Genomic DNA, 12,188 nt, shown 5'->3' on the forward strand with positions numbered 1-12,188 from the left:
ACGTTGACGTCGTGGATCTGCCAGTTTACGTTGCAAGATATATAGCATGCTTATTGGCCGATAGCCGGATGAGATGAGCTTCTTGCCACGGGGTGCCGCCACTTGCCCGCGCCGCACTCCTCAGTCTGCTAAATTTACACGGTAGCCGCACTCTTTTTTTTTTTTGCGACATAGACTTGCCCTTAAGGCATAATATTTGTTTTGTATATTTGTGTTAAATGTGCGCCGTTAGGCCGGTGTTGTGTATGAAGTGAAGAAGTGTCTTGTGGAATGTGTTGTCATGTATCCATCGGTCATAACCGCACTCGCGCACACGAATCACAGCGGGCGAGCGATCGCATTTCATGACGCGCGCTGACATAGCTTCTTTCCCCCGTGCCAACCCTCCCTGTCTAGCTTCCAGTGCGCTCGTCGGCACGAGAAAAGAGGAAGCGCTGAGAGCGTGTGCCAAGCCCCTGTAACTCCGCTCATTCTTGACGGATTTGAGAAATTTTTGCGGCAATCGATTCAGGAGGCAGTAAACTCCGATACTGAGGTCATTAGATCATTACTTGGAAAAGTGGTTCATGACCCCTTTAAGCTATAGAGACGGTATTGTGAATACACTGTTGTGGTGGGGACGTCTTGAACATGAAAGGAACATAGCGAGCTAGCGGAGGCTCCAAAAACGGGGTGGTCATCTTTGACAGGTGGCCAGAGATGTTTCGTTCTCTTGCCCCTGTACGGACTGTGGGGAGTTGTTTTCGACATATAGTATCTTTGTCTTTTTACCTAATACACCTCACACACGGGCAAAAGTACAATACTCCACAGCGAGCCCATTTCATTGCTCTGAAGGACAACTTGCAGAAAAGTAATGCCGATAGCACACGGCACCACACTAAGTTCTTTAGGTGGTTCGTGGCCTCCGCAATTAGCGGCATTTTCTCAAATGAGCGCCACAAAGAAAGAAAGTGAGGGGAAAAAAAAGAGGCGCTGCTCGTTAAATTAGCAGGAGAGAAAATATTTTAAAAAACCACGCTGTTGTTGTTGCGGCTTTTGTTGACGGCGCCCACTGTGCAGACTACTCTACACCACACTATTTACAAAGAAAATGACACTGCCGGAATTCAACATGTTGGCGGTAGCAATTTCAGGCGGTTGCACAAAGGGTGACGTCACTGCCTCGGCAGTGCATTTTCGGGGGGTCAGGCATAATTACATCACAGAGGGGATTAGGCGGCACCCACAGAGCCTTCGTTGAAAAGCTGCATTGTTGAGTTGTGCACACTGTGTGCGAGAGCCAAGCACACTTTACGTTCGAATAGGCGATGCGGGATCTGCTTTCCGGAAAAGGAACATTGCCGGGAGGGAGGTACTCCTTTGTCGTGTGTCACTGCTCATGAACGCCTTTCCGGAAGATGTCCCCTTACGTAAAGGACTTTGGAGTGCTCTTGTGTCGGGGCTATAAAGTGATGAAATGACTGTGTGCCGTGCGGGCTGGGAGCGAAGACATCGCTCTGTTTCCATGAAAAAATCGCAGATGCAGGATGCATACATCTCTTTAGACGCAAAAATGTTCCAAAAGACATCTGAATTTATTATTGTAAAAGGTTTACTCCGATTTAACAAAACAATTATTAACAAAATGACATGGACGTTTCGCCACCTATGTATGCACTGTATGTATGCACTGTTGGTGGCCTCGACCGCCGATGCCAGTCGCTGTTGTCCCACGCTTCTCAGCGACTGAGAACATTTCTGAGCGGGACAGAGGAGAGAAGCAGTAGCACTCCATGCACCTGCGGTGTTGCTTCTCAGTCGCCGCGTAGACCCTCTCACCATTCTGGCCTTATCCCGTCCAGGTGCGACTAAGTGGGGTCAACGGACCGCCGATTCCTCAAAAAGGGTATCCGAGACGTCAGTCTTCAACCTCTAAGCGCTATTTCATCAACTGGACATTGACTTTTGAGGTGCGGGTGGGCTTTTCATTATCAGTGATGCTACCGAGGACATCTGATTTGGAGAAATTTTTGGAGCGGCAAAATTTCGCCAGCACTGCGGGACTGCTCGACTCCTTGGCTCTCAGGACGTACCACCGTCGCCTGGTCATTCGTATGCCAGCTTTTGTTTACTTTTGAAGTTTTGTTAAAATTAGCCACTGTTAAGCATATGCTTTTGAACTGTTAACGAATTGTGAATTCGAGATTTTACACACACGCACATGTGTGTGTTGACATGCCCCCCCCCCCCCCCCTGCAAAAAATTTCTGGCTATGCCACTGCTCATGACCTGACCATACATATCTATGGCACAGTCACTTGCGAGCCAACACGCGAAAGCACAGCTGACGTTTGTAAAATGCAACACCTGCAGTTAGTGAAGTGTGATGGAAGCTTATTGTCTGTTACCTATGTTGTGAGTGATGCCCACGCTATCTAATAAATGTATACCTTGTTTTACTAAATGCAGACTATACTCTCTTGTGTACTCTTTAAATATCAGAGGCTCACTTTGTGCTCGTCGTCAGTGTCTGTGGATGTTGATTCCAAGTGCATCTGCGAATTTCATAGACCGCTCTTAGACTTCATCTAAGAAGCTGAGTTGTGTCTTTTTATTTAATTTATGCGGGCATACTGGCACCAAATTTTTTAATTTAAAAAATTTTTTTTTGAAGAATGAAGCTTTGCAGATGCTCAGCTAATACAACAGTGGCATGCGGAATCACTACACAAATGGAAATTGTAGAGAGGCCATCGTAGCTTAACACAGGAGCTCATGATTCCATCATGTAGTAATATGTTGCCCTTTGCAAAATTCACTTGATCTGAGAAGTGCTGGCACGGCACAGGCGAAGAGCTAAAGCAAGGCCCACGCGCTCGTCGCTGCGGTGTACACACTTTTCCCATGAGCGCTAGCGCGCCCGTTGGTGTCGCCCATTGATGGTGCTCGTGTGCTTGAAAAAGGCCTGTGTGGTGCACGGATTCACGATAATGCAAGGAACCGAGAAAGTGTCCCCACCCGAGCAAGTGCCCTCTGTAATTTCACTGCTAATTTTAAATTTCCGCACTGTTCCAAGAAAGCCCCCCCCCCCCCTCTCCCTTGTGCTCGTCCAGGCTCGATTGCTAAGCGCCTGCATATAAAATTTGTCGTCATTATTAAATTTTTTTTTTTTCATTCTCACATGGTGATCACACCCAGAACTGGGCACGTGACACCCATGACGATTTTCAGGTTCCCACGAGCAAAAGCATGGCCTTCGAGATCTGTATTTGCAGTTTGAAGATGGTGTCTGTGACATGCTAGTTATCAAAAGTAAGGCCTCAGAGATCTGTGTCTGTTGACCAGAGCTGTTGCATTAGTGAGTTCATGATCGGAGGTGCTTCCATGCCATGTTTCCTTCGGTCTGATCGCGTTGCCTTTTTGTTTCTTGTATTTACGAATCATTGCAATGCCCCTTGCCATGAACGAGAGCCGGTAGACTTCTGAGGAAGTCCATGTACACTGTTTTCTTCTGGCGGGAAGACTCTGTTGCGGCCATTGTGAATATTGGTGCTGTTCCAGGAGAGCGCACCCTCCTCCCCCTCTGCTTTGCCAGTAATTTCGTGTTGTTCAAGTGGGGTTGCTTGCTTAGATGTTTATGGTAAATTGAAATGAATTGGACGTGAAAACGCCCTTTCTGTCTATGGTATCTGACCCACAACTTGGAGTTCATAGGTTGCGGGTTCAGAATTATTGCTTTCACCTTTGACACACAATGTGGATTGTTGGTGTTACATAATCAAGGAAGAAGAATCTGTGGAAAAAAAGATGCCTGGGTTAGCGAACTAGTTGTCAGTAGAGTGAAATATTTTTCCAGGTTAAGGCGTCCTATCCACACATGTGGACACCACGAAAAACAATGAAAAAATAAAATTAGTGTTTCCATCTTTTAATGACTCTTCTATTGAAGCATAGTGAGCTGAAAATGATGCATGTGTTTATTATGGCAGCTTCAATTTGCATCTGAAGGGGATATCTTGACAGAGATCAGCAGACAGCTTGCACCTTTGTGCATGCTGTGTTCTCAAAGACACTGAGTGTGTTGAAGTGATGGACAGCACGAAGGATGCTTCGCTTGCTGCAGTGGCCGCGTTTCCTTACGCCACTGTTTTGTTGAGTTACGCCTGGTCAGGTACTAAAGGAGTGAGCTGCTAGCCTTACCTGGTATAACATTCCAGCTTGTTGCTATCGTGGCATTTTGCTGTTGTAGATGACTTTGTACTGAGATGTGAATGTTGCTGACAGCAGAAACATTGTGGCCATGCCATGATAAACACCCTTTCCCAAGTTGGGCAGCGACCAGGTCAAGCATGAAGCGAGATTAGTTTATTGTATGATGTTTGCAAGCAGTCCTACGGCAGCATACCGGTGGGGCATAATTTTTTTTGTAAATATTTGCCTGCTTGTTTTCAACATGAAGAAGGTGACACATGAGATACTGTGCTGCAAACAATTGAAATTAATATTTTTGAACATGTTGTTGTAATGGGATACCTGATGTAAGTTAGTTAATCATTATTAACTATGATTAAGTATGAACAATTCAGAAATATTTTGTGCTTGTTCATGTTTCTGCTAACAGCATAACATTTGACTTTATTCATAAGGAAGCTTTGTTCTTTTTAAAAAGTTGGTCTGAACTTGAGCTTGTAGGTACAGCTTCATGAAAAAACATGGCTGATCCCTCTGTCATAGGAATCGGTATAACACGAGAGTGAAACGTGTCTTCACAGACGTAGTTGAGCGTTTGTTGTGCATTCTTCCGCCCAAAGCGCGAAGGAATGAATGCTACGGCAACAAATTGTAATGTCACGTGAAGAACGGCAAGCAGCTCGAAACTTGCAACGCGCTACTCAAGCAGAAAGTGCGCACGAAACGAGCATACACAGGATGAGCGCAAACTAACTGTCACAATTGTAACTTATTTCTGTGTGAGCAGCTCGCTCCTTTCGCAAAAGCGGCCGCTGCAGTGAGCAAAGCGACCTTCGCACTCTGAATCCTCAACAGAAACTTGCGGTGAAAGGACAAGACGTACAACTCACCCCCATCACGAGACAAGCGCGCGCTCGAGAGACACCCCCTGTAGAAGCACGCTTGCATTGCGATGCGCGGGGCGACGACCTTTAAATCATCGCGCCATCTCACTAGTGATAAGAACACGCTGGAGACACCGAGCTCCGAGTACCGCGAACGGTAAATGTTGTATATAAATAGCTTGCGGTGAGAACACAAGCCGTACAAACCACCGCCATCATGAGATAAGTCGCACATGGGCGACCACGCCCTGTAGAAGTGCGCGCTCATCCGTATGGGGCGACGACCTTTAAAGCGCACTCTTCGAGCCCTTCGCGCCATCTCTGTAGTGATAACAAAAACACGCTGTACCACCAATCTCCGAGTACCGCCACCGGCAAATAGTGTATATAAATTGCTTGCCGTTAGCATGGCAAAGAACGTGCAGTTTGTGGCCGAATCGTTTCACGCCTCGCACTGCGGAGCGAGGGGTCGTAAGTTCGACTCCCGGTGACGGAACTTTTTCTTCTGGTTTTTTTCTTTGCCAACTGTTAGTCTTTATATTTTTTATATTTTGCAATATCCGTGACGGAAATACGTCAGTGGAGCCGTGGTGGACCCCGGCATAAAACACTTTCGTGTTAAAAAAAAATTAAGCGGGATGTATATACAAGTGTGGGCACTGTCTCGTCTTTCTGGTTTCATGTGTCGTCCTATTTTTCCATCGGACTGGATGATAACTGGGACACCTGATAGCTGTCCCCCTGCTGCATTGTATGTCATTCCTAGTGTACAGGATGCAGCTGACAATACGCAAATGACAGTTGTTTCTCTCAGAGGTGTGGAATTGTTTTAAGGACACAGGGTAGGGTAAAATTTTTAAAAAATCGGAATTTTGTTTTTTGCTTGTTTGGAATGATAAGGCCTTCCTTAACAATATCCACTGTCCCACACATTTTTACGCGTTTTCATTGAGCCAAAAGAACCAGGTGTTTGAGACCAACTGACGAGCAGCCAAGCCCCATTTTCTCAGATGGTGCATAACCTGAGCTTTCTGCCTCAAGTAAACTTTTGAATAATCTAAATGGTAGTTTCTCAGCTTAGCAGGTTTATAAAAAAAAAAAGTATTCCAGCTACTTAAAGGCACATGGTGCAGTTTTTTTTAACACACGTGGCATTTACCGAGTCCACTCGCGTTGTGTGTGTGTGTGAGACCTGCATGGAGACAGGGTTCTGTGCATTTATTTTGATTTTAGTTGCACCTTTGTTCAGCTTGTTGCGGCGGCAAAAGGTATTCTCGTCTTGACAAATCAAAGAAAGGGCTTAGAAAGCACAGCACAATAGGAAATCGACGCTTCGGCTACTAACAGAAACTAGACCTGGAGCCCCTTGTGCGAGCACTTCAGCAAGTAAGCTTTGTCCTCATTCCACGTCACTGCAAGAACAAAATGTTATCTGTTGTGACAATGACTATGCTTTGATTTATGTGGATTTTCTACAAACCGTGATTACGAGTAACTGTGTCTGCACAGAATGCAGAGGAACCGCGCCACTCGTAGAGAACACAGTAAAAAATGTTCCTTGGAATGGAAACCCCCAGAACTACCACCTTTGAAACTGTTCTAACTTTAAAAAAGGCCTGCATGGCCCGAGTAAACATTCTCAAGGCCATTTGGCACATCACCAAAGCGCAGCAGTATTATAGGGGTGAGATCGACCGCCATTGACAGTATCTGGCCAATATAGAGACACAGAAGGTATGGCAAAACAAGCCAGGAAACCAAGAAAACAAGAAAAGCAAAAAGCTAATTCGTGTGATGACTATATGGGACGTTGTTATTAATTAAATTGTTCAGCACATCTTTTTGAACAACCTTGTTTTTCCTCTTTAACTCACAATATCTCGAAATCATCTTTTTTGTTACACTTGCCCCATTATCGAAGAAGCTTGAAAAAGCAGAAGGATGATTTTTAACCAGAATAAATGAAACATACTATGAAGCTACTGAACTGGAATGGTGTACATATGCGGAATAGTTTTCATTTTTTTGGCTTTGGCAGTTTTGTTTAAAAAGTAATGACAAAAACTACCTGCTTTGCTAAAAAAAAATTGCAAAAATGTCAACACTTTAAGTATAATTATAATTCTAGTTCCATTGCAAGAAGAGACGTCGACGAATAAAATGTAACAAACCCGAAAATACATGGGAGGTATAGGGCCTACCCTGTGCCCTTAAAATTAAAATGCACATGTTTTTACTGTTAGAGCCAGTTTAGTTAACTGTGTCAATGTTCTACACACAATAGGAAGGAGCACACGAGCCAAACATCCGGTCTGCATCAGAACGGTTAACTGGACAAGTTGGTGTGCTTCCATCTTGAACGAATAAACAGCACGAAAAAAAACAAGCAAAGGAACGACAGACAACGGCGCTGCTTGAAGTTCTCAATTTTCTCTTTCATAACCTTACCGCCACCTTGCAAGGTTTTGGAGAACTGTTTTTCAATGTTTAATGTCCGTGTGCTTTAATATAATATCTGAGGTTTAGCGTCTCAAAACCACGATATGATTGTGAGAGACGCTGTAGTGGAGGGTTCTGGAAATTTGGACCACCTGGGGTTCTTTAATGTGCACCTAAATCTAAGTACACGGGCCTCAAACATTTTCGCCTCCATTGAAAATGCAGCCACGGCGGCCGGGATTCGATCCCACTAGTGTCCATGTGCTTTAGTTATCAACTAATTCGCCCTCGCGCTGCCAATTGCTAGCGTCCTGGTTAGCTCAGTTGGTAGAGCAACCACCCTAGAAAGGCATAGGTCATAGGATAAATAACAGGCATGGTCGTTTCGCTGAAATGGCATCTCAAAGCTAGTTCTCTTTGCGCCCGCTATGGCACCACTGCCCTGGGAAAGCTGATGACAAAGAAGCGCTTCTAAAGTGTGGGGGTACGCTTGACACTGACACGAGTCATCCTGTAAATAATGCGTGTTGTAGTTGCACATTACTGATGGAATATTTATGTTGTTATTAGAAGTGCCAGTTATGCCACAGGTGGGGAAACATTTTATAGAGTGGGCCTCAATCCTCTTTGGGATGGTTGTGTGCATGACTCATTCATGCTATGCACTTTCCTCGAAGGATTCTGCATGAAATATTGACTGTAATATTATTTATTCCAAGTGAACACGTGCATCCGCTAATTGAAAACTGCAGAAAATACTTGGATCCAGTTTCCCAAGTAATACAACTCACCTGAAGTCAGAACTGCTCATTATTGCAAATTATCGTCAGTAGATATAGGTTTCTCATCAAGACGAAGCATTGAGTAACGCAGGCACATATCTGAAGAGGGCGCCCGAGGTACCCAGGCCCTTTTTCCCCCGAAATCCATCATTTCCTCTTTCCTTCCACAGTCTTGCCAGTGTTTCTGGTTTGCATGTCTCTCCCAACAGGTCCCCCCACCCCTGCACTTGGCATGGCCAACGCCATATTGCTCGACACCGCCCACGCACACTAGGGTTGCCACCTGCCCGGTTTTGGACCGGCCGGGCCGGTTTTTTAGACAAGGGGCCGGTCGCCGGTCCGCACCTAAGACCGGCCGTCATTGGCCGGTTTTTTGCTCATCGTATCCCGTGTATTTTTTTTTTACTCTTCTCCGTTTTGACCGCACGTGTTGACTAAGGAATTCCACCTGCGCGGTCGGGGACTGACCGGCGGTCAGTCCCCGACCGCGTTGTTCAACCACTACAACGGTAAATATTTATCGTCAATCACCAAAACTCTTACGCTATTAGTCAAATACTTTCTGGGATCCCTTCAAGTCTAGCGATCATTGAAATAGAGCATATTATTGCACGTGTATGGTACATGAATATATCCGACATTTTTGTGGCATAGGTACATTTTAACATTCCTTTGTGTCTATAATGTCACTGGCCTGTTGGATTCAGACGCAAGGAAGAGCTTTTTTAGGGACGAAGCATTGTGGTTCCTTTTCAGTGCAGCACATTCAGACTAATAAGCGAAGCGTCATTCCAATCACGGGTACTTTTATGTCAGCAATTAGGCTAGTTGGTTAGCTGAGTGTGCTGCTTTTGTTTGTGCATTGGGTTTATTTGGCTCAATGAAAGCAATGTTACATTAAATGGCACTGCATGCCGAAGAATTGACATAGCGTCTATTGTTCAACATTATTTTAATCTCCTGTTAACTCCCCCCCCCCCCCCCCCGAATAAGGGCCGGGTTTTTTTTTTCGGTAAAAGGTGGCAACCCTAACGCACACGCACGCAAGGCAAACGTGGAAAGTTTATAAGTGCTAACTGCAACCGACAAAAGTGTGAGGTGATTCACTTTTTACGCTTTCATCCTAGTGTCATGAAAAGCAAGGAAGTATTTATTTGCAGATGGAAAACCTTCTTTTAGCAAGGTTGATGCCACAATGTTGCTCCACAGTTGAATTTACTTTCACAGCCCAGTTGGCTAGAAGAGGCTGCCGCAACTTCAATAATATTTGCAAAGCTCCTCAAATTGAGCATGGTTGATTCTTCCACACATCAGTTGTCGGCGCTGTGTGAATTATGGAAGCAGTGCTGACATCAAGAGAGGGCACGGCTTGCTGCTTTTTCCTATCTTATCTGCCATCATGACATACCAGAGACCTGTTGCTTGGCTTCCATTTGCTTCCTGTTTCCAACAGTACTTGGTGAGAGATATTCAACCATACTTCTCGACACTGTAGGTCACAGGGGAACATATGATATCTCAAAGTCACGGCTCTTCTGGCATTTGTGTCACAGACTGGCACACACCACTTTTCCTACATCACACTGCAAGTAGAGCATGGCTGCCATACAAGTGCACACCAAAGAGTCCTAGCCAAGCACGGGAGACACGAGGCAAACTTGCTCACACACACACACGCACACAAAAAAGTGTGAGGCGAATGCATAAATAGGGAGGCAAACGCGTACCTTGTGTGCCCGAACAGTGGCATCCTCACCAAGAACGGTGGTCACCACTGTAAACTCAGCTGAGATGCGCTTGCATCAATGCTTTCATCAATGCGCTTGCATCAACAGCAATGTGATGTACTATCGCGATGGAAAAGAAACACGAACAGTGCGGCATCTGCATGCTCTGCTGTTCGCATCTCTTTTCAATCGGTTGTAGCCTGGCTGGTAATAAAATGACAGTAGAGTCATCCATGATACATTCATGGACGACACTAGTGTTTCTTCATTGCCACCAAGGTAAGAGCGTGATGAAAACCAATGAGAACAGCGAAGCACCGTGCTGTTTGCATGTCTTTCCATTGCCCCTGTACCAGGCCACACCTCTCTCCATATTTTTGCTTTTTATTATGTAGCGGCTGTGTGACGGATATATAACAAAGTTTGCTGATGTAAGCTAACTGTTAGGATGGCTGGAAGGGTCCTCTGTTGTGCAGTGGACATAAAATAAACTTATGAGCTAGCTGGTGATGATGATGATGATGTTTTGGGCGTAAGAAAGGTTTGGGAAATGTGGCCCTAGGCACTGTTATGTATTTTGCTGCGATTAAGGAAACAAAGTATGAGCTTGCTCATATTTTCATTGCATAAGTAGTGCACGTATGTATGCATGCTTTTAATGGGGCCATTGTAACAGAATGTACTTACTATTTTTCAGGTCAGTGTTTTATCGGTCATACAAGGATTCTGAATGCAAGAGGGTCGGTGACCAGGAAGAACAGTTCGAGAAGCCAACACGGGAGACCTGCCAGGGTGGGTGTTCAAGTGAAAGCGACAGTGCTTATGTGAGTCATTAGGCTCGTAATGTAACCTGCAATGTATCTTTTCTTTTTCTTTTAGGCATGCGAAATGCCATTTATGACAAGCTAGATGATGATGGCATCATAGCACCAGGTACCAGAGTGTCTGGAGACGATGTCATTATTGGGAAGACCATCACCCTGCCAGAAAATGATGATGATGTAAGGGCACTTTGTTCAACTGTGAGGATGAGTTCATTGCTGCGAACACTGGATGTATTTCAATAGGCGCCTTTAATTGCTTCCCTTGAAAAGCAGTTTTGCAGAACTTTTAGTGACTATGTTGGTGTCACCAAAAAGTGCTGATGTCAGTTTCAAAAAATAATTGTTGACACATACATATTAATAACGAACTAATACATAATGGTACAGGTATTAAAATTTTGCATGAATTCTTTTATCAACTGTGAAGTTCACAGAATACGCAAAGGTACAGCAGCCATTTTATGGTCTGTGTGTGACTTTATTATTAATAAGCAAGTCACTGAGCAATGTAAAAATGACTTTAGACCAATGGCCTCAGTGCCTTCTTGTTCAGGCTGACCGTGCTGGAATTTTCCTCCGACGGTACCGTGCATGTTCTACCTTAATACCCATGACTCATAGGCACTTCGAGGCCTCCAAACAAAACGGCGTCTACTGAAAAGTGGTGTCACGCATGACAAAGGAATATCTACATCTTCAAAGGGGGGACATATCCACTCTCCTTTACAGTCCCAAAGGGGTATGAAGCATGTGCAGCTTATAGACAAGAACAACAGTCCTAACAGTAGGCTGTTTGCAAAAAAAAAAGTTTTTTTCATTATGCCTAGTGTTCAGTTAGATGGTCAGCAGTGGCTACAGTAGGCTCAACGCACATGCACTAGCATGTGTGTTGAGGGTACCACTGCCAGCTTGTGCCGCTGAGGTCATTGCCATCTTTTATTTATTCTCATACTTAAGCCTGCCCTGAGGCGTTCTTGTTACAGGGTAGTGTGCAGCTCCTTGAAACCCGTGAAAACCTTTCAAATGGGAAAGTATGCTTTCAGTGCCTGCTTTCAGTGCCCTTGAAGGTACTGGAATATTATTCCTCCTTGAAAACCCTTGAATTTCATGAGTAATACCTCATGAATGGGTTTAACTATTAGCTCAACCACTACCTCGGGTGGTTCAGTGTGAACCTTGTGTGCTCCCAATTATGGAAACAATGATGTGATTGAACTCTGATTTATCGCATGTGGAGGGGATCACAAAATAGCTTGGTGTATTGCTAATTCAATATACCGGTAATATGCTTCTTTACACTACACACCTGTGTTGCAGTGAATTATATTAAAGCAATTTCATCATTATGAGTGCAAGTAA

The 12,188-nt window shown here is 44.7% G+C and overlaps 1 protein-coding gene across 1 annotated transcript in view; it reads left to right on the forward strand.

Annotated features, from left to right (window-relative positions):
- Positions 1-12,188, forward strand: part of LOC119393748 (DNA-directed RNA polymerase II subunit RPB2) — a 208,431-nt gene that overhangs the window by 91,413 nt on the left and 104,830 nt on the right. Inside the window, exons 8-9 of the mRNA XM_037660880.2 lie at positions 10,703-10,797; positions 10,885-11,006. Coding sequence (XP_037516808.1) covers positions 10,703-10,797; positions 10,885-11,006 — 217 coding nt within the window. The remainder of the gene's footprint in view (positions 1-10,702; positions 10,798-10,884; positions 11,007-12,188) is intronic.

Source organism: Rhipicephalus sanguineus, chromosome 5 (genome assembly GCF_013339695.2).
Source record: "Rhipicephalus sanguineus isolate Rsan-2018 chromosome 5, BIME_Rsan_1.4, whole genome shotgun sequence".
In the NCBI taxonomy this organism is placed as follows: Eukaryota; Metazoa; Arthropoda; class Arachnida; order Ixodida; family Ixodidae; genus Rhipicephalus; species Rhipicephalus sanguineus.